Consider the following 26,567-nt stretch of genomic DNA (forward strand, 5'->3'; position numbering starts at 1 on the left):
AACTTAAATTCCCAAATGAAGCATTGAAACAGCAAACTTTTGTTTGATCCTTTTAAACTTTAATTTGACAGTCATATATATCTGCATTTTTGTGTAATTTATTGTTATATTCTTTTCATTATTAGAAACATTAGTCTTCTAAAATTACGTTGAATGAAAAAAAAAGTTAATATTTTATCTCTTTTGAAAGTTAAAACTTAAATTCCCAAATGAAGCATTGAAACAGCAAACTTTTGTTTGATCCTTTTAAACTTTAATTTGACAGTCATATATATCTGCATTTTTGTGTAATTTATTGTTATATTATCTTTGCTTTTTTCTAGGAATTCATATTCAGTTCAGACAGAATCAAGATTCCCACAAGTATCTTTTGATAATAGTAACAGTGAAAAATGTTCAAAATAAAATGAATTTGATAGAAATAGTTGTTAAAAACACTTTTATTAGTGTATGATAAAAAAAATTAATTGCTTCCTACTTTTTTTTTATTTTATAACTCAATGCTCTAAATATCGTGATATCTTGAAAAAAAATTTCTTAAATTCAATACCACTTGGCCACTTTGGCACCGAATGAAAATTTAATTAAATTAATAAATTTACTGATAATTAAATTCTTCAAATAATAAAATATTTTGTTAATATTGAGGAATACATCAGTATATATAATTCCAAAATTTTGACAGATTAAATAGTAAGGGAAAATTTCTATTACCAACTTTCATCTTTAGTAGCATAAAACAAGTCAAATTAATTAAAATTATCATAAAAAAAGTTTTTAAGTGGAGATTTCTAAGAATTTTTTTCGAGTGCGAATGCCTTTCTTTTTTCACATTATCACAACTAAAAGTCCAGCAAAAATGTTTAGTTTTTATTTAACTCAAAAATCTGGGCGAAACATAAGGAAAGCGTAGAACATCTAAACTAGACTCATCTGTTATAAATTATATAACATGCGTTATTCTGCTTTGTCATATGATTGTAACATCGCTTAGATTGTCTCGTTTCTGATCACTCTAATAAAAAAAGCTAACGTAGAAATTCATTTTTGATTAATGCCAGATCTTTGATAAATGTCTATTATCCTCTATCTTGACAAAGATCTTTCCAGAAAATACGACGGAAGTGCTGTTGTTAGTGAAAAGAGGTTAAAAAAAGTTGTTATCTGCAAGTTTTAATCTTAAGACAACTTTTTTATTAACTAATTTTTGTCATGACGTATATATCTCTGTTTCTCTGTTTTTCAAATCTGAAATATATTTTATGAGCAGAACAAGCACGGCATTACCCGTAATGAATGTACATGAAATCAAAACTCAAAAAAGCTAAAATGAAATTTATGAAAATGGAATTTAATAATAATGATATTGATTTTGTAAGTTTTTGTTTATTTGTTTTGTGACAATGATATTGAACTGCAGACTGAAAAAAAATAAAAAATCGGAGCAAGTAACTGAGAACGAAAAACCCGCGAAAAAGAGAGAAAGGATGGATTTAGAAAGTTTGTTGCAAACGATGTTATTAGAATTTATTTAAAAGTGATTTCCTAATTTGGCTTCTTACTAAATCAGTGAAAAAGTAGAACCGAGTATTCCGCCGTGGATCCATGAGAAAAATGTTATCAAAAATAAAATCTCATCAAGAATATAATTGACTAAAAATCAATGAAAAAAGCTATTTTGATCGGTTTTATTTTAAAAGAGCAAATAAATGCTTGAATGATGGTCCCAAAAAAATTTAGAAGAGATAATGGACTGTCGAATGCAGAATTATTAGTTTTAATTTTTTTAATTTAAAAAAAATGACTGTTTTAATTAATTCTCAAAATGTATTAAATAATGTTAAATGTTCTAAGAAAAAATTTTAGCACGATAATTGTTTATTTCTCTATAATGGTGCTCTGATGTCCCCACCCCACCCCACCGACAATCATTAGAAATGATACGACAAGCAAATGCACGTGAAAAATCAATCAAAATGACACAAATTATTATAAGAAGAATTTTTTCCTTTAAATATTTAAAGTGAGACTTTAAGGTGCATTAAGTCACAATTAACGTCTGCCTGTGGACCACATTTTATCGTTTATGTGTGATAAATTTGTGTGAACATCGCAAACATGCCCATACACATATAAACTCTTATAATCACTGACTTTAATAAGTACAGATTTCACCCAGGAAATCACTTTTCTCTTTTCCAATCTGATTCTGTTCGAATTTTTAAAGCATTTACACTCATTGTGTACATGCCAAAAAAAAAAAAAAAATACAATTGATTCCACAATATGAAAATTTTGGAACTTCAGAAATATAACAGACCGAAGGAAAAATTTTTAGACAATAATATGCTGCTTTACAAAGATTGTGTAATTTTTGTTAAAAAATTTAACTAGATATTTCTTATTATCTATAGCAATCAAATTTTTATTTTACATCTCATTGTGATTGAGCATTAACAGCTATAATGTGAAAATAAAGCGTCGAGATACAATTGTATTAAACATTGCTGTAAAAACGTTGAAAGATTTCATCAGATGGCCATTGTCCATTTCCATGGTATCTCTTAATGTCATTTCGTGAAATCATGAATCTTTTATGTCGCTTCTAAATATCTCTGTAATCATTTCATGGCATTATAAAAAAGAGTTTACTACATCATGCCCTCGTCTTTATGATGTCATAATTAAAAGCATAAAGTGAACTGAGTTCTTCACTAGATTAAAGCAAAATCAGTTTATTTTAGTGAAGTAGAAAATTTGTTTAGACTTTGCTTGTATTTAGATACTTTTAAATGGAATTCTGCTTTATTGCAATCTTTCAAAAATATGGTAATAAGGACAAACACAAAAGTCGCCACAAATTATTTATTAAAACAGCAGGATTGGTCTTCCCAAAACCCTCTCGCATATTCTGCAATAAAGCTGTTATCCCAGAAAATGCCTTGCATGGCCTTGGAGTATAACAGTCATAAATATCAACCATTGGCGTAAATGCATCATTTTTAAGGAATATATCGTATCATTCTTGGCGAGTTATTTGGCGATTTATCCATGACATGCTGTTGATATTTCCGAAATTCGAACTGGTGCTTTAGACGCATTTTCGCAGCCGAATGAAACAAAAATTCGGCAGAAAACTTCAATTGCACTCACAAGATCCTATATCAAATGTGACATATTTCAGTCTTTGGGTCTTTGAAATATCAAGTTTACATGGTTCTGAAAGTTCGGACAGACAGAAGGTCAATACATTGTTGGAGTCTATACATATTAAATCTGCGTAACGAATTTTATCTATATAGCTCTCTTTATGGATAAAATTCGGTAATTTCGGTTTTGGTAGCTATCGTGTTGACTTATATTTGAACAGCCGGGTAGGACACTTCCTCTGAAAGGAGTGAATTCAAAATTTGATATAAATATACAAATTTGATATAAAGATCGTACACTAATCCGTCTAGTTCAAAGCATTTTTGAGTTATCTTTGTCACAGCCAGATGGACATTTTCCAAAAATGTGTTAATCGAACTCAGAGGGTGTAGGATGTAGGGATTTGTCAAAATTCAGAGTTCAAATTTTTTGACGATTTCTGTACTTTTTCTATATTACGTATATGAAAAAGTAAAAATTGCTTTAAATAAATAAGCTATATAAAAAAAATTTAGAGTATTCATTAAAATCTAATGAATGAAAAAAGTTTTTAAAATAGGCAGCTTAATTTATAACACACAATCAAGAAGTTTTGAAAATGAAAACTGAAAGGAATAATGGTTTCTTCACGGCAGTTTTGAAAGCATGTAAAGAATAAAGTATTTTAAACTTTCTTGTATGAGCGTTAACTGTAACCCTGGCATTTTTCTGACTTCGATTGTGTGAAATACGCATTTCTCTTGCTGCATACTCCAAATAGCTAGTCCTTTTGTCTTTTGATTATTTATTGCATCATACATATTTAAGAATACTGGATGACACGAATTCATCATATAAAAAATCAAATCAAATATACATAGACAGAACCATTTAAATTATTATTATTGCTTTCTTACTCAATAGATCATGTTTTTACCCAGATATGAAAAATTAGCTCTAAATTTTCTCTTTTTAGGGATTATTACAGCCCCAGTCATCACACCGACCATTTTGACGACGAACTTCTTAATTTCGATAGTAAGTCACATAAAAAAGACGTTAGCTGACCCAGTACTTTTAACTTCCAAGAAAAAAAAGAAAAAAACAATAACTTATTTTACTATGCAGTAAATTTTTATTCTAAATTTTGAACTCTTAAGCATATATTTTTGGCTTAGTTTTAATATGAAGAAAAAATTAAATATTGCCACGAAGATGTAAAGAATCATTAGAAAAACAATAACAACAATAAAAGGACTTTATTAACTTGAAATAATTTGAATCTAAAGAAACAGAAATGTTACAGTCCTCGGCATTTATACATTTAGGAATGTTCCAAATCTCTTCCGCAGCTTTTTGCTGTAACGCAGAAAGCAGATCCACCTGTTCTTCGGTAATTCTGGTTATATCATTCTACCAACTCATCGATGTCGTTCTCTGGCCCCATAACCTTGGTCAGAGACAAAATCTCATCCACAGGCACTTCTTCAAATCCATTAGAATCACGTTTGACAATTCTTTTTCTGCGGATATAAGGGCTATCTTCAAACAAGCGCTCAACGCAGAGTGATACAGACTAATACAGTTTGCCACTTGTTTTGCGAAACAACGCTTATTAATTGCGTCACTTTTCCACACTTGCTTTCCTCCTTATGTAAGCAAATAAATTATAAGCAAGCGCTCAACACAGAGCGATGCAGGCTATTACAACATGTGATGTTACTCGTTTTATGCTCCTTAAGTAAATCAGTTTTTTTTATCGTTTTGCGAATCGCTCGTTAAGTAAAGTTTGACTGTATAACCAATAATCTAGATATGGTTGCCTGAGGCAGCTAGTTTGGAAGAAATAAGCATATATATATATATGTATATACATATATACAAAAAAGTATTAAAATCAAGTTAATAGGAAAATCAAATAAACCAAATAAAAAAGAATCCGGCCTGAAGACTTTTTCAAGGGTCACCCTCAGGCAGGGATTCAAAGAAAGGGATAAAAATACAAAAAAATATAAAATTTGTGGAAACTGGAAGTGTAAGACATGTCTATTAGCAGATAAGGAACAGATCAATAATGAAAACTCAAAATTACAAATATTCTGTAAAAACAAAAACTTGATTTATCTCCTTAATTGTTCAGAATGTAATTTAAAATATATTGGCCAAACTAGCACCGAGCTTAATTTAAGAATTAACAATCACAGATCAGATATAAAAAACTTCATTAAAAATAGGACCACTGACTTTGAACTAGACCATTTGGAAAACCATAACTTTAACAATATTAATATCTACATTCTGGAATACAATATTAACGAATTAAACAAAAGATTAGATTTGGAAAACATTTATATTTGCAACATGAAAACCTTATTTCCTTATGGTCTCAACAGTAAATTAAATAGGGAATGTTATGCAGATTTAAACAATAATTGCATTTATAACAAATTTAACATATTTAAAAATTTTCTAAATAAAGATATCTTTTCTAAAAGATTTAAAAGAGGTAAAGGGAAAGGAGGCAATTTTCAAATTATATTTGAGGAATTTCAAAATTACTGTAATCTGGAACACAATAGTGAAAACATTCACAAAATTAGGAAATACATTTTTGGTCTTAGAAATAATAAAATTAAATGGTTTTTAAATAATAAACTCGGGGAATTAGAGTTAAAAAATTCGTACACAAAATGTATTATTCTAGATCTTATTAAATTTAAACTTAACATTGGAAAAAACGATTTACTTTTTAATAATAAAAATAATGTTTACAAAGAATTCTGTGTGATTAAATTCTTGGATATTTACTTCGAATATCTAAAATTACCTAAAATCATACATAATAATAATATATTTTTTCCTCTATCAGATAAAACAAATGTTTCAATAGCGTTTAGTTACACTTCAACTTTAAAGAAAAAAATTTGTAAAATTTAGATAAAATAAATAAAACAGATTGGTACTGTAACAAAGAAAACTATAAAGATTTTATAGATGTTGATAAAGGTCATATTATTACAGGTAATTTAAAAATTATTGAATCCAACTCTTTAAGAGATTTGATGGTAAGAGGAACAAAATTTAGATTAAGAGAAAAAATAAACCATAACAAAATTTTGATTTCTATTGGTAATGATTTGTATGTTTTTATTGCTAAATTATCTAGAAAATACCATTGGCCTGCGGAAGGTTTCGGGGAATGGAAAGTGAGAATTTTAAAGGAAATTAAAATTAAAATGAATACTGATTTTGAGAGATCTAAAGAACGTGGGATTTATTTTAGTAAAACATTGAAAAACGAAATAAAAAATTTAAAGACAAATTTGTTGTTACAGTAATAGATAAATCAGCAAACAATTTCTGTTTAATTTGTAAATATTATTATAAAGAACTTTTAATTAATGAATATAACTCTAATGCAACTTATATGTTAAAGAACACTGGGAAAAAGGACTTAGATAAAAGAATGCTAGCTTTCGCAAAAAAAAACGAAAACTAAGACTTGCTCTCTTAACTATCCTTATTTATTCCCAACAGTTAAATTTCATAATTATCCATTAAAATTCAGATTCGTGACCTGTAGCACTGGCAGTTATAATTACTATACGGGCAAACATTTCTTTAAATACTTAAAAATTATCCTGGACAAAATAAAAACTGAAGACAACTTTATTATTTCTAGTAACAAAAAAGTACTGGATTTTCTTAAAGATAACAACATTAATAAACTTAATACTTTTGATTTCGAAAATTTATACACTAATCTTCCTCATGAAAAATTAATAAAGGTCTGCACTTTTATATATGACGAATATTTAAATGAAAATATCATTCCTAAAAATAACTGGCTTGAGTTATGTAATTTTAATATTACTGAAAATTACGTTTTTAATGGTATTAATTTTTATAAACAAGTCAAGGGCATTCCAATGGGAACAGCTTTCTCAAGTGCTTTAGCTAATATTTTCCTACATTACTATGAGAAAAAAATAATTAAATATAATTTTATAAACGGGTGGAGATATATTGATGACCTACTTTTGATTAACTTCGACAATACTAATATTGCTACTAATTGCTATCCAAAAGATTTAATTATAACGGAAACAAATAAAAATCAACTTGAGGCTACCTTTCTGGATTTAAAAATCGAAATTGCTAATGATAAAACAATAGTTGGTATATACGATAAAAGGGATGAATTCAACTTTAAAATAACAAAACTATGTAACTACCATTCCAAACTAAACTCTAAAATTTTCAAAAATCTAATTTTCTCACAAGTTAACAGGATCAAAAGGGTTTGCAATAATAAAAATTCCTATATTGAAGCATCAAACAACCTCATTAAAAATTTAATTAAAAATGAATTTCCTAGAAATTACTGTAATGTCAATTTTTTAATTAAATAAGGTATGGTTTGGGATTAATCCTTTGGCTTAAATAAAAATAGATCTTTCCTTGCAAATTAGATCACTCAATAGATGGCGCTGGGAGCCTTCAATTTCGTACCTAATTTACCGTTAGTGTTTTTTAAAAAGAGGGAATCGCAATCGATAGCTTAAAATTTCCTTGACTGCTGATGGTAAGTTCTTGCCTTTTCGTTTTTCCGTTAGTCTTATTTTATGATATTTTTGTTTATATTGTTATTAATTAATTGTATTTTTACTTTGCAGTGGTTATTTTCTTCTAATTTGTTGTTTTGTATTTTCCTTTCTGTTAAAATGGTATATCTCTTGAGCCTAATTTCAGTGGATTTTCGGGTCACGAGGAATCATTATTAGACCTTTGTCTGGATTTCCTTCACAGAAAAAATCCCTTTCTTTGAATCCCTGCCTGAGGGTGACCCTTGAAAAAGTCTTCAGGCCGGATTCTTTTTTATTTGGTTTATTTGATTTTCCTATTAACTTGATTTTAATACTTTTGTATCAATTCATCTGTGTTTTAGAAGTAGCTGCAGTTGCGCTCTCTAAATACTATGAAGTTTCTTTCCTTTTCCTTTTTTGGTTTTAGTTTGAATAGGTAATAATTTTTAGTTGCGGTTTCGAAACTGTTTTGTTTCGTTTTCAAACTATTTCTTACTTTAGATTGGTTACTTATATATATATATATATATATATATATATATATATATATATATCTATATATATATATATATATATATATATATATATATATATATATATATATATATATATATATATATATATATATATATATATATAACATAGACAAGGATCCGACTTGTTTAAAAGATCTGAAAACTGAAACTGACTTTTTTCTATCAGTTTGATTCTAGATCCATATCGGAAAATATTATTCAGTTACTACATCCTTTTAACTAAATTCCTGATAGTTTATATTTAATATTTAGAGCATATCAAATCCAATAAATTTCTATACTAATATTGCGTGTGTGTGTGTGTGTGTGTAAACAACATGAGAGAACGGGATGCTATCAATGCTGAACGATTCTGTTTTCTACAGTTATATTTTTAAGAAACATGTTCTGTTTCAGCCAAAAAAATGTTTTAATCGAAATTTAATCACCTCCACTTCAAGTAAAAGTTCAAATTTTAAGGGAATTGACAACAAATTAGAGAGATATATAGTACAATGAACAGACCAGCATAAAGCTTCTACAATATTATGTTACATGATTATCAAAATTTGAAGCTTAATTATTTTGCTGAAGAATCCATTTAAAGTCCACCTCACAGAAAATGTTTAGTTTAAAATTTAAACAGGTGTTAATCCCGGTGAACCGGTTGGTCATCAAAGGAGACTAGCATTAAATAAAAGGAATTTATTCAAATTCTATTTTTCTCGATTGCGGATGACTGATTGGTTCAGTTGTCTACTAATCACGAATACTCTAAATTTTAGAAAACATTCTTTGATCACTATTCCTGATCATCATGATGATCTTTAAACTGAAATATGATGTATTCACAAAATTAACTTTGGTACAGAATTATGAAAACAAATTTAGTTTTCGTGATTAAGCATATGTTATGTGACCATCGAGAAACTCGACGATCATGATAAAATAAATTGAGGCCTTTGGTAAATAATCTTTTTTCCTTTTATTTTTAGCATAGAAACTAATATTAAACACTATTTATTCATTACAGCTACTTGTTGTACAACCGAGACTTTTGTGCTATCGCAGAGAGTTTCTTTATAACGCCAGGGAAGAATTGCTTTTCGCCGTAGCTTAGATCGGACTGACATGATCACTAACGTTAAAAAAATGTCGAGGTCCCCCCCCCTTTCTTTAGTTTGAGGTCTGAGAATGATTTGAAAATGCCAAACTCAGGTTTTATTTCTGTCCTTGCCAATATTTGTTTAAAATAAGAGTCTCTTTTAACTCGTTTTCTTTGATTACATACAAATCTAAGCTAAATGACTAGCTTCAGTATTTTTCTTTTGATTTCAATGAAGTCAGATAGATTTTTTTTTATGCTGAAGATGGTAATGAAAAGAACAGGAACTTCATAAAAGAACTATATCGGTTTTAGACTTAACATTTGAAATATTAACTAAATGGATTTAGAGATTGTTTAAATTTGAGGTATGTTCTACTTTTTGTATTGCTATAATAATAATAATAATAAAGAATTATCACTGCATTGTTGAAGATAGAGATTATCTACCAATTTTGATTAGAACAACCATTCAATAAAAACGGGTTTTCCAGCCATCTCATCAAAAATTGGACTAGTTTTCAGATAGTTTTAGATACCGAAGCTAAACTAAACAACATTTTTCCATAGTTGCTAATTTCGATGATGAAGAATCGCTTATCTCATACTTCTTGAATTTTTCTGAAGTTTAGATGGTTTGTGCTGAAGCTTTATAAGCCAGATAACAGCTACGGGACATGAATAATTACTTTTGTCTTGTGCTCTTGTTACTCGGCTACGAACCACCAATTTGCGAGTTTGGTCCTCACTATAGCCTATAGCAACATTCATGTCTATCAAATTGTAGCGCCTGTTATGTTCAGCTCATTACTATCGGTTATTAATATGGAATGTATTTCCAGAATGATTAATGCATATTATATTTGAAATTAAAATAAGCGAAAATATATCAAATCGACATATTTTATTCCATCAACAAGTAACTGATGTTGCCACATTTTAAAAAGACAAACTGGCAAAAATAAAGATATAGCTACTACAGGTTACAAATATTGTTGATCACGTATTTAAAACTTGCTTTAAAGATTAAATTATCTCGAAATCTATTTCAATAAAGTTTTGAATAGGTAGAAATGAACAATTTTTTTTTTCAATCCATTTCACCCCCATTTACAGACACACACAAATTGTCTGGCTCTAGTGCGCTAAACAGCAAATAATGAATGAAGATGTAGCAACTTTATACGATATGAGATGAAATGAAGTGCAAATCAAATCGTTCGCAAACAAACGTGAAAGTAATAGTATTATGTATTAAAAATAAGTTTATTTAAAAGGTATTTATCTCCAATTACTAAATAATAATTAAAAATACATAAAAATGAGAGTTGAACGGTGCTATTTCTGTTCATCTCCACTTTATCCTGGTCATGGAATTACATTTGTTAGAAATGATTGCAAAGTAAGTTCAATTGATTTTGTAAACCTCGTGGTAAATTATTTAAACATTATTTACGATTATTAATATAATTGTTGTGCTAATTTGTAAAAATTGACATCTTAATGACTTTTCTGTGTAGTCTAGAAGGAATTTTTTTCAATTCTTTTCATCACTGTTATAGTTTTTAGAATTTTCCAGATTTCAAAGAAATTTTACTGCAATTATCATTTATCAATAATAATTTAATTAGCTTTACACATTTTTAGTAATATCAAGTGTTTTTGCTTTATAATTTTTCGAGTTTATTTCGCCCATTGTATTATTTAAAAATTATTCTGGAAATACTCTCTAAATATTTTTTACAGATCAATAGCTGTAGAATTTCAGCGGTATTGAATATTCATTTCTTCCATAAAAATATTTATATTATTATTATGTTGCGAATTAATTTTTAATTGACAATTTTAATGCACAAAATCTATACTTTGTTTACTGATTTTTATAATTACCTATTTCTATTTGAACCAGTTTTAAAATTTAATATTTCTAGACTATATGCATTAATTATTAATTAAAATTTTATTTCATCTTTTTCCACATTAAAGTAATTAATACTGTACGAAAGAATCAATACTACATTGTGTTATTTTATTTCATAATAATTGTGCTGTTTGATAAAATAGAGAATAAGAAATTTCAAAAATAATAATTATAAAATTATTCCTTAATTTTTCAAAAAGATTGCATAACACTTTGTGTGAAAAATAACATATATAAAAATCACACACACAAAATTTCTGAAAACAATTCTCAGAATAATTTTGCTTCTGGTATAAGGAATAATTTTACTTTTATGCTAAAATTTAAAGAAAATTTATTCCAAAATGGCTTATATATCAACTTGCAAGTATTTTATGTATGTGTCTGCATACATGATTATATTTCTTACATTAACTTTATATCAAATATTAGCAACCATAAAAAAATTCATTTAAAACTGATAAGGTATAAAACTTGTGATCCTCTAAAATGTAATTTGGCATTGTTACATATGGCATATATATATTCCTGTTTTTTCATTACATCTTCCTTTTGTTTCATGGTCAAGAGTTGTGAGAAATTTAATGATTTTTGTCAATATATTATTTTTGATTTTAGAAACTTTTTTGTTTATGCTGATATAAATGTTACTCTGATGCAGATACTTGATTCAAAAGTTTTTAATAGCATGCCATAAAAAAAATATTTTTTGTTATATTCTTATTTATTATTAAATATATATACATCAAGCCATAGTTTTTAAAAAAAAAAAAAAAAAAAACATTTTATGTTTCTTGTCTTTTCTGCATGATGTTTGTTTGTTTGTAAATAAAATTATTACAATTACAGTGATATCTAAAAATTGCACAATGTTGATTTACATTGTGTCTTAACTTTTTTTAAAAATTTAAATAGAATATTTTTTTAGCCTTGATTTTAATTTTTAATTGATAAATGAATTATTTCTTTATAAGCTTCCTTTTATATTATTAAAGTATCTTCTGAGAGAATTTTATATTTAAGTAAGATTATGATTAGATATATATATCTTGTTTTGCAGTTGAGATTGAAAAATAAAATTATTTATTTATTTTTGACAGATCTTCAGATTTTGCCGATCAAAATGTAGAAAAATGTTTAACCGTAAGAAGAATCCCAGAAAACTGAAGTGGACAAAAGCATTTCGAAAAGCTGCTGGAAAAGAACTTACAAATGATCCAATATTTGAATTTGAAAAACACCGCAATGTTCCAGTACAATACAACAGAGAGTTATGGAAGGAAACAAGTATGTTTACATATAAAATATTACTTTTCAGTTATTATATAAAATCTGCATATTTTAGACTTCTGTTAATCTGAAACAAAAGATGAATTTTTTAAAAAAGAAATTGTTATCTAATTCCAAAATGATATATTTCTGTCAAACTTAACACAAAAATATATTTGCAGGAAATTTGTGTGTATGTTAATAAGACAATTAAAAAAATTGACAAAATTTAGAATTTTGTCATTAAAGTAGTAGATTTTAATCAAATTTTGGGACATTGTATTCATGAATGTTTGCAACCTAATCGTTGTAAAAATGCAATGATTTAATTAAAAGAAATTTTGCTACCTTGTTATTAACATTGTTGATCTATATCAGTGGGAGGGAAGTTTGTGTGTGGGGGGGGCGCTCATTGTACTACAAAGCAGGGGGGGGGGTGAAGCATAAATTAGTATATGAGAAAATTTAAGTGGAGAACAGTTTCACTAATTTGACTTTTGTTTGGTACATCATAGTCAGAATGGCAGAATTTAACTTTGTTTTTATATACATGGGTTTTGTGTAGCTTTTCGACCTTCCCCTGGTGGCATTGGAAAAATTAATTATTTTTCAAAATTTTCTTTTTTTTTAATAAAAAAAATGTATTTGTATTACATTCTTTTTAATTTTTGTTGGTAAAAGAAAAACCTAAAATAATATAAATTTTGTAAAAGGACTTTCCACATGTATTAAATGCTTTAATTCCAAGACAAGTTATTTCATATTTGATTGTATAATTTCAATAACATAAATTCATTTTTTTTAAAAAAAAATCTTTTTTAAAAATTATGATAATTTTTTGCATTTTTTATTGTTGAGATATTTCATGAAATATAAAATGATCAATGTTTAATTAAAAAAAATATTTGTCTTATGTTTTTCTAAAATAATTATAACAACTTTCCATGATTATCAACCAAATTAATACTTAAAAATAAATTTTTCTAGAGTTCCATTTAATATTAAATAAATTTAAAGAATAATTCTTTTTCTTAAAAAATAATCATTTGTAATGTTTGTTTTGAATACAGATAACATAAAGTTACAATATATTTTTAAAGTATAGGAATATTTTTGGAAATGATGTGCCGTGCTGTAGGGAAAATATTAATAATAGTGAATATAATAATATTAATAATTGGCTTCCAGACTATAATAATTTCGGAGATTTGATTTGATGATAATTAATGTCAAACTATTTTTTCTAAATATTATTATTATGAAGACATTATTTTCTCATAATAATAATAGGGTCTCCAATAATCCACTGTAATAATTGGCATTTCTTTTCAATAAATTTTGAAGGATCAAATAATTAATAAATTTTGTAAGAAAGGGGTCATTGATTACCTTCTGTTTGTTTTCCATTTTCTCGTGTTCCAAACAAGTGAATGTAGGAATAAAGCGCATTTCACTCTGCAAGAAATAGACTGTGCATTTTTTTTTTTTTTTAATTTATAAAGAAAAATAAATAGTGTTAGTACTGTGATATTTTTCAGTGTAATGCTTACTTGAAAGTATCTATGAGGAAATATATACTATGCAGAAAGTGTATTATTTTTCTAGAATGATTAAGATCATAGGATGATTTCTCATTATGCACAAAAGAAAGCCGGAACAGAATTTTTATATTATATTTTTTAAATGTAATTGTTTTAATGAATTACTTTTCTCATTTAACAATTAAAGTCTTGTTGCATTTGAGGACATTATTTTCTAATGATTTGTTCTGTTATTTAGTTTCTGTAATGAAAAAAGTAGCAGACATTAAGAAGAAGAGAGAAGCATGCTTTATCAACCAAAGGTAAATATATTCATTTAGAAGTTTGCTATAAGCTTTGTTATTGACATTAATTTTTTGTTTTCATTAATTAATTATTTTCATTAATTTTTTTTAAAGATTATATAGTAAACTATGTTAAAATGCAAATTTCAGATTCTATAATTGAAAAAAAAAAAGTGTCTTCCTTTATACTGTTACATAGAGATATGAATCAAACTTAAAACTTTAAGCCATACAGCAGTTATATTCTTGGTGATTTGAGATTCATTCAGGTGAAGTTTATGTATGAAAACCTTTTACATTTACCAAGATTTATGATATAAAAAATGAGATTTATTAACTTCAGATTGTAGATGCTTTTTTTATTGATGTAGTATATTACAGTATTTGCCAGCACAATTTTGCACTTATAAATTTCAAAGCTACTTGCAATCTCCATTAATCACCTTAATATTTGCTTAAAAAGATTGTTAGAAATGTGAACAATTTTTACTTTTGCTTGAATAGCCTCTATATTAATTTATTTTAATATATAAATCCTTTTTTTAATAATATTAAGGGAAATCTTTACATATGTTTTATCCTTCATGTTGTAAAGGTTTAATGACTTGATATTAAAATTGATCCATTTTAATTTTAAATTACAATGGTCAAATGTGTCAAAATAGTCTTGACATTTGCTAAAAAGATTGTTAGAAATATGAACAATTTTTGCTTTAATTTATTTTTATTCTTATTTCTGTTGTAATGAAATACTTATTTTTGTTGTAACATTTTGGCATATCTTTACACATGTTTTATCTTTGATGAAATAATAAATTGTAGTAAAAATTTAATGACTTGATATTAAAATTGATCCATTTTAATTTTAAACTACAATAGTTAAATGTGATATCTTTGTACTTTAGTACTTCTAATCTTAAGAAAATTCTTGTTTTAATTCACATAATTTTTAATTTAGGGGAAAAGTTGATTTAATGAATTTGAAATTTTAAGTCTTATTTTTTAATTATATTTTTCAAACTCATATATCGAATTACATTCTAATAACTATTAAAATTGCAATTTTATGGTTTATATAAGTTATGGTTTATATATCTTATTATATTGTAAAATTTTATTTTTTTAAAAAAATGTCTGTGGGGGAGGGGGAAATTAAATGAAAAACATTAATAACATTTACTATCTATGAGCCTATTTATTACTTAAGTGATGGTTAATTAAAAGCAAAAAAAAAGTATGTTTTAATTCATTTTGTTTTCTTTCTGTCCCCTCCCCTCTAAAAAATTACAACAGGTTCTTGTACTTAGTGAATACAGTACTTGGTTCTGCCGCCTTGCTAGAGAATTGAACATTGCTCGATAATTATATGACAAATAATAATAATAATGACAGCATAAATTTTTTAACAAAAATTTAAATTATTGAATACTATTTTTCTTTTGGTTTGAACTTAAATTCAAACAAAACTTGCTGATTTATGTACATTTTAAATTTTGTTCATTTATTGAATAAAAATTAAGCTGTACATAATTAACTGCTTGATATGCTCTTTCTTAATTTTATCTTTTTAAAATAAAATAAAAAAGAAATGATTTAATACATTTCATTAAAAATTGTATTTTGTATTCATAGGTTGAAGAAGGGCAAAGTACTAAGAAAGGAAGCAGACCTGAAAGAAATACAGATGGATTTGAGTCTAATAAGATCTGTTGCAGGTAATTTTCATGCATTTCAATGGATGTTTTGAAAATTTTTATTTTGTATCTAAAATGTAATTTTTACAAGTCAAAAGATTTCAGGTCAGGATAGTTAGAAATGTTGAATGTACATAGAAATATCATAAATAATTGTTCGCTAAATTTTGCTGGCATGAATTTGGCAGCTTAATTAATTGTAGTAATGAATTTTCATTTAATAATATTTTATCTTGCTTATTTTCTATGAATTTTATTTTTTAGCATGTTTTAGGTTTATATTTAAATAGTTTGATTTTGTATCTCATATCTTACTATTACTGTTATTTTAAAGTTTTGTTAATTATCATTTAATAATTATTTGTATTCCGTGGTAAAGCTCAGGTAAAAAATTTGCAGTTTTAATATTCTCACCAAATAAGAATTACATTATGAAAGAATTTTTTGAAGTAAAAATGCCTGCTATATTGTAGCAGATATATCAAAATTGAAAATTTTGGAACCAGCCAAAAATGTGTACTTTATTTCGATTTTAACAATTAAATCTTTAATTTGTATTTTAAATTTTTTCTTTTATGTTGTCATTTTAATTTTTATTGTATATTTCAGCCACAAACAAAATGAAGATAAAACAAGAACAAGTAAACACCGAAGCAATGGAAGAAGATCAGCCAGAAGAAAGACTGATGGAGGAAAATTAACTTTCCTTATCGTTTTGCATCTGTACATATTATTTGAGTTCTGTTTTGTAAAAACATTAAACTTAAAATGTTTGATCTGTGAAATTATTGGCTTGTAAAAATTTGTATTCTTAGTTATATATTATTAGCTTTAAAAATCTATCAACGAAAGCTGAATAATTTTATAAGTGTGTCCAAATTATGTAAGTGAGTATATGCATTTGACATATGAGAATATATATGTAGGACAAAAAAAAAATTCACAATTTTGAAAATGTAGATCTCTTATCTTATAATGGGGGGAAAAACATTTAAAATTACATTATTGTAATAGATTACTGCTTATGCAATGCAAAACCATAAAACAAATGGCATTATACAGAATTTAACTAATCTATTTTTTAAAATCTTATTAACTTGTTCATATACCCTGCTTTCATTTTTAATCTGTTAATCCCAAAATCAAATTCATTTGGCCTTTATCACGCATCAAAACCATTTCTTGCTATAATATTTTCTTTTAGTTGTAAAATATATATTATTTTTGATTCATCCTTAGTGTAAAATTCAAAAGAATAAATAAAAAAAAACAAAAAAATACCATTCAAATTTTGAAAGTGAGCTATTCTAATATTCTGGTCTCTACTTTTTTTTTTTTTTTCTTCTAATCATTAACAAATAAACATATGTGTTATTTCAGATTTATTGACTTGTCAGTACTAAAATATATGCACATTAAGAAATCTAGTTAGTAAATAAGTATCTTACAGTATGCTTAATTTTTTTTCAATTGAATTAAATCTAATCACACTGCTTTAGATTATCCAAATTTATAATGAGTTACATATGCTGCTTTATAAAGGTTAATAATGCTCCAGAATATGGATTTTCGGTTTTTCTTTTTTTGGGGGTGGGGTGGGGGGAATCACAACAAACAATTTGCCGAAAAATAATGAAGGCTAAGTGTTGAAAAAAATATTCCAAGGGACCAACATTAATATCATCCAAGATGCATTAATTTCCAGTATACTTAAATTAATTTTGATTTAAAAAAGCACCTGCAACATAAAGTATACAGGGTCAACCTTTGCAGAGATTGGAACTTGCTTGGAAACAATATTATCTAAATGCCCTGGTTTCCAATGAACTTGCATTGCTGCTTATTGGGAACTCTCTCCCTCTCATTTTCAAATATGGATTGAAAATTTCATTGAAGTATTTATTTTTATAATTTGTAAACATGCCATTTTACTGTTGGCATGATCTATTTATGTAGAATTTTGACTTTCTTTCAAAGGTGCAGATATAAATAGAGGGGAATTATCTTGGAATTTAATTTGATCAGAACTCAAGATAAGGTGGGGAAAAAAAGTATTTGTATTAATTTCTCCATACATGTAGCCCTCTCTGTATAAAGAATCAATTATTTGGAATTTTATGATTAAAAAATTGGATCCCAATTTATCAATTGGATATCATTTATTTATTTAGAATAATTTTTTTAAAGCATTCTGAGGATTTTGAACTAAGAAAAAGGATAGTTTTATTAAATTCATAATTTCGAGGCTTTTATAAAAATACTCGCATCATATGTCCTACCTTAGTATGTCACAACACTGAACCAAAAGTGGATTGATACATGGTTCTGTAAGAGCAAATACCAACAGAGTAAACAGCTAAAGACCACCTGGCTTGCCAACATATTCAACCATTCTGCTAAACTGCTTGTGTAGGCATTTAGTAACTTATTTCATCCATTTACTTTGATGATGTATTGTTAATTGGTTTTATTTAATTTGAATTAGGGTTTTATATCTTATGACTTAGGTACTTTGTCTTTAAAGTTTTAGGTCAAAAAAAACAAACAGATATTGTTTGAATGCTAAATTTAAGATTATGATACCTCTATTTTCAGTGTAATTTGTATTACTTCTTAAAAAGATTTTAAATGGAGGAAATTTATAGAGGTAGTAACTTCAACTTTAATAGCCTTATGAACAAAAAACTACAAATGCTTGATGGTTTTAATGAACATTTTTCTTGGCAAGTAACCCATTAGTACTACAGCAAGATTTTTTTCCCCCTCGGTATAATGCTACAATCATGATTTTGGAAAAAATGAACATTGAAGATGCGAGATGAAATTTTGTGTGATAACATTATGCAATGATTGCAGTTTCATACAATAAATGGATTTACCTGCTAAATTTTCAGATATATAGTAAATCGTCTACAAATACATTTGAATTTGATGTGTGATCTGTTTCATTTCAATGCCTTGTTAATAGAACTAAGTTTTCAGAATTGCAATTTTTCACATTTTTAATGTCCTTTACACTGTTTACATTTCAAAACTTTCTTCCAAATTAAAAGCTGTATGAAGATTATGGCCACTAGTGACAAACATCTTGCATAGGGTATAAGTTAAACTTTTTATCATTGGTTAATTATCTCTCAAGAAAGAAGCAAATTAACATTGATTCTGTAAATTTTAGTGCTTCAGTTATCTAATAAGTAGAAGTGATAATTGTTTTAGGAATAAATCATCTGTCCCTCAATAGAGTATGTAAACGAGTCTTGATAAATAAATATGACAGAAGACATTAGAAATAATGCTTAAGAAATAAAAAATTTTATTCTATATGAATAATTTTTATTACTATAATTTAATAAGAATTACTAAATTTGAGCAGCAGACTATTGTTTACTATTGCAAAGACTACTAATGTGAACTTTTCTTTTGTACTTGACAATTTCCTTCTGAAAATACCTGATTATAGCTTATTGTAATATTTATTGTTTAGCTATTTACAATTGATTACATATTATTTATACAACATAAAAGTATTCATGTTTCAAATATTAATCAGAATTCGCTATCCTATAATTCAAATTTCTGTAACTAATAGATTATATGACAACTGTTTCTTTCATATTATGTCAGTTTTTGCTCAATTTTTTCTCGCAAGAAAATCAATTTTTGATAGCACAGGACTTCTAAATCTATTCTATTGTGTGGTGTTCTATCTTGTATGAACTGAACCCAGATAATCATAACACCCATAACCTGATATGAACAGGAATTTTCATAATTGGCATAGTGATACCAATACATATGCTTCTAGCACAATTTATATTAATAATCCGCTGATAACTATCGGAAAAATCATATCCAGGAAAGTGCCGTTAATCTCAATAAACCACAGAATCTCCCAAATAATATTTGTATTCATTCTAATTAAAACCACAAAATTTTAATTTTTAACATTTCTTTTATTAATGAGTCAATTTTCCCTATAAACTGCATTAATGGTAGTATTTTATAATAACTAAAACAAAGGATTTACATTAATTCGTATTACAATTATCTGAAAATCAAATTTCATTAACTATTCTTAGATGGATTACCAAAAAAAATTTGAGGTATCACTTCAGTATTCAATAATTTGAAATTATCTACGAAATTGAAATTTTTGCAACTTTTATGAAGAATAATTCAGATTAATTAATGCACAATCCAAACTAACTGGAAGAAAACGTGCCAATATATATTTTAAATGAATGGAACTAGCACAAAGCTTTGCAATTATATCAGTTTAAAATGCACTGAAATTTTATTGACACAATAAGTTTTAGTCTTTCAACAAATGTTAAAGTGCATCGATTCATTACAATTTAGTACCATAATCATCTATCACAATATCACTTTTTTTTTAATAAAGAAAAGACTTTTCAAAAATGCAAAGAAACTTTGCTCAGTTAATAAAAAATTCCCAAGATCTCTACAATTGCATTATATTCCATTTTAAAGTACAGTTATTTAAGACTAATATGAACTTTAAATACCAATAATTGTAATGAAAATCTATGCTTCCAAGTAAATTAAATTTTAACTGTAACAGTAAAAAAAAAAAAAAAAAAAATGTTTTCTTGTTAAACAATGTGGATTTTGCAAAGCAAACTATCATAATTTTAAATTTCTCAATGTTAACTACTCAAATGCCAAATGTATCTGTTCTCGCACAGTAATCGTCATCTAATAACAATTTTTCAGCGCCATAATTTCATAAGTTGGAAAATGCCATGTAAATTTTTCAACCTCCCAACCCTTATAAAATAAATCCAAATTTAAAAAGTTCTCTAAAATTACAAAACATGTTTCTACACCAAATAAAAATAATCTTTCAGTGAAACAAATGAATATATCCTCCTTTGAAAATATTTCAATATTCATTTCTAGAGTGTTTACTGTTACAGGTTTATACAGGTTACAGGTTCAATAATGACAGGTTTTAAACCACAGAAGCATAATCAAATTCTGTATGACAAAATATAAACAGAAGGAAGATGTTATAATTACTGCCCTTTTACAAATGTTTTAATATAAATTGAAAAATGTATGATAAACACTTATAGATTTGCAAAGTTAATCATTCAAAAATTTAAAATTTTGCAAATGAATAATTTTATTGAAACGAAAACATAACCAATCTTCCGGAACAAGCCCTTTATTTTTTTTTACTTAATTTACATTCATTTACTGATGCTCATCTTTCCACCAGCAGATGATTGTGATTCTCTTTGAGAAGCAGAACGCCTCCTACGAACTTCCTCTGCTCTCTTTTCCTTGGCCTCCTTAGCTCTTTGAGCCAAAAGTCTAGCATAATCTGCAGCTTCATCCTTTCGCTTCTGTGCCCTCTTGCGCTTCAGAGCAATACGATGACGCTTTCGCTGCAGCATTACGGGAGTCACAAGACGTTGGATTTTGGGAGCTTTGGTCTGTGGTCTTTTACCTGAAAAAAGAAAATGTATCAGGAAAGCCATGCAAAGAATATCAATTATAAAGTATCAAGAAATATTTTAGCACTGGCAAAATGATCCATTGAGTTAAAATCATTTTGAATCTATTAAGCAGAAAACTCGGAAATATAGGTATTTCTGGGAAAGACTCCCCCATACAAAAAATAATTCTAGAAATTGAGAATTAAGACTTCTAATTATCTTACTATATACACATTAACATAATCAAACAACTGAAAAACATAAGAATACTCATTGACGGAAATGATATGCTCTTTTATCCTTACATTATAAATGTTACTAAAAAATCTCTTTATTTTGAAAACCTTTAAAATTTCTCTTTATAAATCAACAAAGAATAATTAAACACATTTTTTTAGAAGTTAAAAAGCTTTATTTTTAATGCAAAACAGATTAGATTTTTAAAAAAAATATTCCAAAGTAGCCCAGCACAGACAAAGAATGAATGGCATTTAAAAGAAAAATCTAAAAGGATAAAAATACAAAAATCTATCCCAGTTAAAATATTATGCTAAACAAATATTTTCTTCACAAATTAATGCTTTCTTAATGCATGCTCATAAATTATATAAATTTACTAATCTCTATCTAAAAGCTCACTCACCAAGAAATTCATTAATGAAACAGTTATACAAAAAGGTAAAAGGAGTATTAGCTTTAGTTTTGACAAAAAAGACTAAAGCGATTTAACATAAAATAAATGCTCACCTTCCTTCTGAGGCAAAGGCCTCTTCACAACAAATTGACGTACATCATCTTCTTTAGATAAATTGAAAAGTTTCCTAATTTTACTAGCTCTCTTGGGTCCCAGACGACGAGGAATAGTAGTGTCTGTAAGGCCTGGAATTTCCTGTTCGCCTAAAGTGGGGGAAAGGGAATCTTTATTAAATATAATATAAATAATTTTTATATTAAAAATTTTTTTAATTGCAAACTCGGTTCAATTTTTTAAAACTAAATTTTAGCACAGAATAATGAAAAAATATGAATCTTCATTAAATAAGTATCTTAAAATGCAGTTACATCTAAATTTTACTTAAAATCTAGATTGGAATAAACAGCAACAATAAGTTTTGTTCCTAAAATCCTCTTATTCAGAAAAAAATATTAAAATTTGATTTTCTTAAGTTATAAAAATGTAGCATTATGTATTAAACAATAGCTTTGCCATTTGTTAAATACAAAGCTCCTTAAAACAAGGATTTCCTTCCCCCTTCTTTCCAAATCATTTGAGTTTTATTGAAAAGAAATTAGATTCAATACATACTTTCCTAACAGTGAAGTTCACTTCTATTCAAGTTTCCATGAGTGTACAATTTAAATAGTAACAATCATTAAATTTATGAGAATTTACATTCTGAAACTTAAATTATTATACATTTTTTTATCATTCATTATTTTTTGGAGACTGTTCAAAACATTATAAACTACAGTTAGTATTAACTTACACTGACTGCATAGAACCTAACCACCTATATCAAATATTTAACATGTTTCAATTTTATTTAAAAATATAAATTAATAACATATAAATTTAAGTAATATTTTATACTTAAAATATATATTGCAACTTCCCATTCCCAATATTTTGTTTTTGAAGAATTACTTCAAATATACAATGGAAGCTTAAGTCTCTGAAAACGGCCATTTAATCTTGTAACATCCGATTAAATGCCTAGTTAAAAGCAATGAAGTTTCTTCTTTAGTCTGTTACAAGCTAACTTTCAAAATCCAACTTTAACAGAAATAAACATTATATAATATCAATATAAAATATATAGCCCAACAGAGAATCAGTAACTGAAATATTGCAACTTATGCTCATTAACTAAGTTTTAAGGAATCAGCTCAAGATATAAGAATCACCTTATTTATGTAGCAAAACATTTTAATGTATAAATTTTGCTAATTTTTCTACAAAAATAAATAAGTTTTGGATACAAAAGAATTTATTAACATGATATGCTTGTCTTTTAAAAGAGTGAAAAGATCAGGTACAAACAAAGAACATAAAAAATTAAGCTTCCTTAAATATTTAAAATAAAGTAAATTGACTGCTACAACTATAAATTTAAGAAAACTTATTAAGCAAAATCTAATGCACCATATTACAAAGTTAAAAGTATAAGCCTTATTTTATTATAACATAACTTACCTTTCTTTACAACTACCAAGCACAATACACTTAAATTGCTATCAACGATGCAGCCCCTAACAGATTTGCGTTTTCTTTCACCAGTTCTTCTTGGTCTATAACAAGAGTGTCCTTTTGACAATAGAAGTCGCACACGACCAGATGTAAGCACACCTTGTTTCATGGGAAATCCTTGTTTGTCATTACCTCCACTGATACGGACAACATATCCCTAAAAACAAAAATTAAATAAATATAAGTTAAACTATTATAATAGTTTAAACAGTTTTCTATAGCAATTTTCAAATCACAAGTGACTTGCTAGAAAACTTTAATTATGCATTCCACAAAACTTAAAACACTCATGATTATGATGAAAAGATCCACGATTGTATAATACTGGTCAGAGGCATAATTTTGTATAAATAGGCATAAAGTAACTTTCTACTTCTAAATTATCAAATTAAAATATAAATGATGCCAAACTTGCAATTGGAATTCTTTATTACATATATTCTTTAACAATGAGACCATTTATAGCATATCTAGCAATTTATATCTTCATGTAATGGCAATAAGACATCAAGAATTTTGATAGTTAACTTTTCCTTGCGATATTCTTAAAATATTAGATATTTAAACTAATATAAGAACAGTCAGATATTCAGTCACAATTAATCCTTTAATTAATTATATTAATATTGCATAGCAAATGGTTTCAAAAATGTAAATATTCAGGACATAAATCTGACAGAACTTTGCACAACATATCATTAGTGTAAAAAAAACATTTGAATTTACCAAATACAGAAGTATTTTAGCCTAGTACTTGTATACTAATGACATACCAGCAATTAATATTAAAAAATCAATAAAAATGTTATCTCTATCTGGGTGAATCAGCTGTTTGTCAAAGATAGCTAATAGCATTAAAAGTTAACATCTCAACTTAGGATTAATTAGAATAGCAAATATATGTTATGCTACAGTAATATATAGCGATTTATATAAACATATTTCATCAACATATGCATGGGATTTTTTTTACATTCCATCCCATCTTTATCAGAAATTCTAGGTTAAGATGATCCCTGCATTTGCTATATTTCAGATTAAAAAATTATGACTATGACAATGTACGAAAATGGGTAGTAAAGATCCAGAGAGCTTTTCGCAAATGTTCCAACTGAGTGAAATTGACATCTCAGATTTGTCAAATATTAATGAAAGTTTGGAAAATGATCATGATATAGATTCAGAACAAAATGCATACTGAATACTTTAAAAAACTGATCAATTTTTTTTCTTTTTGCTAGTGGAAAACAGGAATAAATCTTTATATAAAAAGGAGTATCTTATATAAACTAATTTCAATTAAAAATTCATTTTATTCTGAATGGGAAATGATTAAAGTCTTTTTTTGGATATGTATATAAAAATGATAGAAAAGTTAAGAATTTTTAATATTATGTTTCAGCTTTTTTTTTTTAATTTCAAACATAAACTAAATGAAAAACGTCAATTTTCTTATTCTTTCAATATTTTTATACAGATAATGCTTACTTTTAAAATATTAAGTTTTATATGGATGGTACAGCAAAACATGGAGGTTCAAAAAAAAAAAAAAGCCAAATTCAATTTTGACTTTTTAGGTTAAAAAAAAATCTTATTTGTTTCTTAGATGGAACACACTGACAGAAAAAAGTATTCACAAGTATATCTCGGATGTGTGTTAATGTTTAAAAAAAATTGGTGCATATGCTAAAGGGACATGTACACAAACAAATTTTTGGTTTCTTAAACCTTATTCTAAATAAGAATCACATTTAACATGCAAAATTATGATGCATGCTTTTTGTATTTGTGTTTATGAACAAACATGTAATTTTAGGATATTGCTGAGTATTAAAGCAAATATAGGAAGCACATCATGAAATACTTTATTTGTAAATAATTGATTCTATTTACATTAAAAATTTCAGAACAAATATTTTCAGACCTTATTCATTCATACAATATATTTCAATTGAACAGAAATCTTTGAAGAAAGCACTTAAAATTTTTGTTTGAATGTTTTGTTGAAGTATAAATCAATACACATATACTTCAAGCATTAGCTACTTTCGCCCAATTAAAAAAGTATTCTATTTGAACAGAAAGCATGAAAAACAAATAAATATCAGTATGCAAAATAAAATGCATATAAAAAAGAAACTTACTTTCCATTCATCTCCCAATCCATCAGCTTCAACTTCATGTCCCATACGTTTTTCATAAAACATACGAAGTTTTTTTTCATCGTCTATTTCAATAAGCTTCTGGCAACCAGTAGCGGGATAAGAAATGTTGAGCTAAAAAATTTTTAAGAAGCATTTCAAACAATCGTTCGTGCATTCGAGATCATAAATTAAGTTTAACTGGAATTTGTAAAGGCATAGGTAACATGCAAACATGAATACATTTAGCGGTTTTAATTTTTTACAAAAACTTTAATCATACTTCATTTACTCCGTTTTAAAAATATTTCACATACAATTTCAACCATAAAACAACAAATATCAGGAAATTAAACCATTATTAAATAAAAATAATGGAAAATAACATCTATCAAACACGCCGAATGAATCACAAGTTAGGGTTCTAAACATCATCGCAATTGATCAGACTATTGCTATAAGTTTTAAAAACTTAAGTTTAAAAAACAAATAATTGAGACAATAAGGAACTGAAATAAATGCATATTTACAAGAAAATGTAAAATTTTTACTCACTTTCATGATTTAAAATTTACAGACCCTACACACACACAAATTTAGATACTGGTTATTCCTCCATCCACGAAAAGATTTGATGTACCGTTGCCAAAATCTTAATGCGTTATATTGCCG

The 26,567-nt window shown here is 26.6% G+C and overlaps 2 protein-coding genes across 2 annotated transcripts; one reads left to right on the forward strand and one right to left on the reverse strand.

Annotated features, from left to right (window-relative positions):
- The first annotated feature begins 10,533 nt into the window (after positions 1 to 10,533).
- On the forward strand, positions 10,534 to 16,829 carry LOC129966347 (probable ribosome biogenesis protein RLP24). The gene is made up of 5 exons (XM_056080770.1): positions 10,534 to 10,737; positions 12,357 to 12,543; positions 14,305 to 14,368; positions 15,983 to 16,065; positions 16,654 to 16,829. The coding sequence occupies exons 1-5, from the start codon at positions 10,657 to 10,659 to the stop codon at positions 16,743 to 16,745; spliced, it is 507 nt and encodes a 168-aa protein (XP_055936745.1). The 5' UTR covers positions 10,534 to 10,656; the 3' UTR covers positions 16,746 to 16,829.
- Positions 16,830 to 21,216: 4,387 nt separating this feature from the next.
- Positions 21,217 to 26,567, reverse strand: LOC129975924 (40S ribosomal protein S6-like). The gene is made up of 5 exons (XM_056089218.1): positions 26,451 to 26,567; positions 25,899 to 26,030; positions 23,701 to 23,911; positions 22,254 to 22,403; positions 21,217 to 21,517 (listed from the first exon to the last, which is right to left on the reverse strand). Exons 1-5 carry the CDS (start codon positions 26,454 to 26,456, stop codon positions 21,258 to 21,260), a joined length of 759 nt encoding a protein of 252 aa, XP_055945193.1. The 5' UTR covers positions 26,457 to 26,567; the 3' UTR covers positions 21,217 to 21,257.

The sequence above is a fragment of the Argiope bruennichi genome, chromosome 1 (assembly GCF_947563725.1).
Source record: "Argiope bruennichi chromosome 1, qqArgBrue1.1, whole genome shotgun sequence".
NCBI lineage: Eukaryota > Metazoa > Arthropoda > Arachnida > Araneae > Araneidae > Argiope > Argiope bruennichi.

Bases quoted from the DNA above. Each gene is read 5' to 3' on its own strand.
- LOC129975924 (XM_056089218.1), bottom strand. The intron at 23,912-25,898 runs GTAAGTTTCTTT...TTTTGTTTTTAG, and splicing joins GATTGGGAGATGAATGGAAA to GGATATGTTGTCCGTATCAG. The intron at 21,518-22,253 runs GTGAGCATTTAT...TTCTTTTTTCAG, and splicing joins GCCTTTGCCTCAGAAGGAAG to GTAAAAGACCACAGACCAAA.
- LOC129966347 (XM_056080770.1), top strand. From the start codon at position 10,657: ATGAGAGTTGAACGGTGCTATTTCTGTTCATCTCCACTTTATCCTGGT. The intron at 10,738-12,356 runs GTAAGTTCAATT...TATTTTTGACAG, and splicing joins TTGTTAGAAATGATTGCAAA to ATCTTCAGATTTTGCCGATC. The intron at 12,544-14,304 runs GTATGTTTACAT...TCTGTTATTTAG, and splicing joins AGAGTTATGGAAGGAAACAA to TTTCTGTAATGAAAAAAGTA.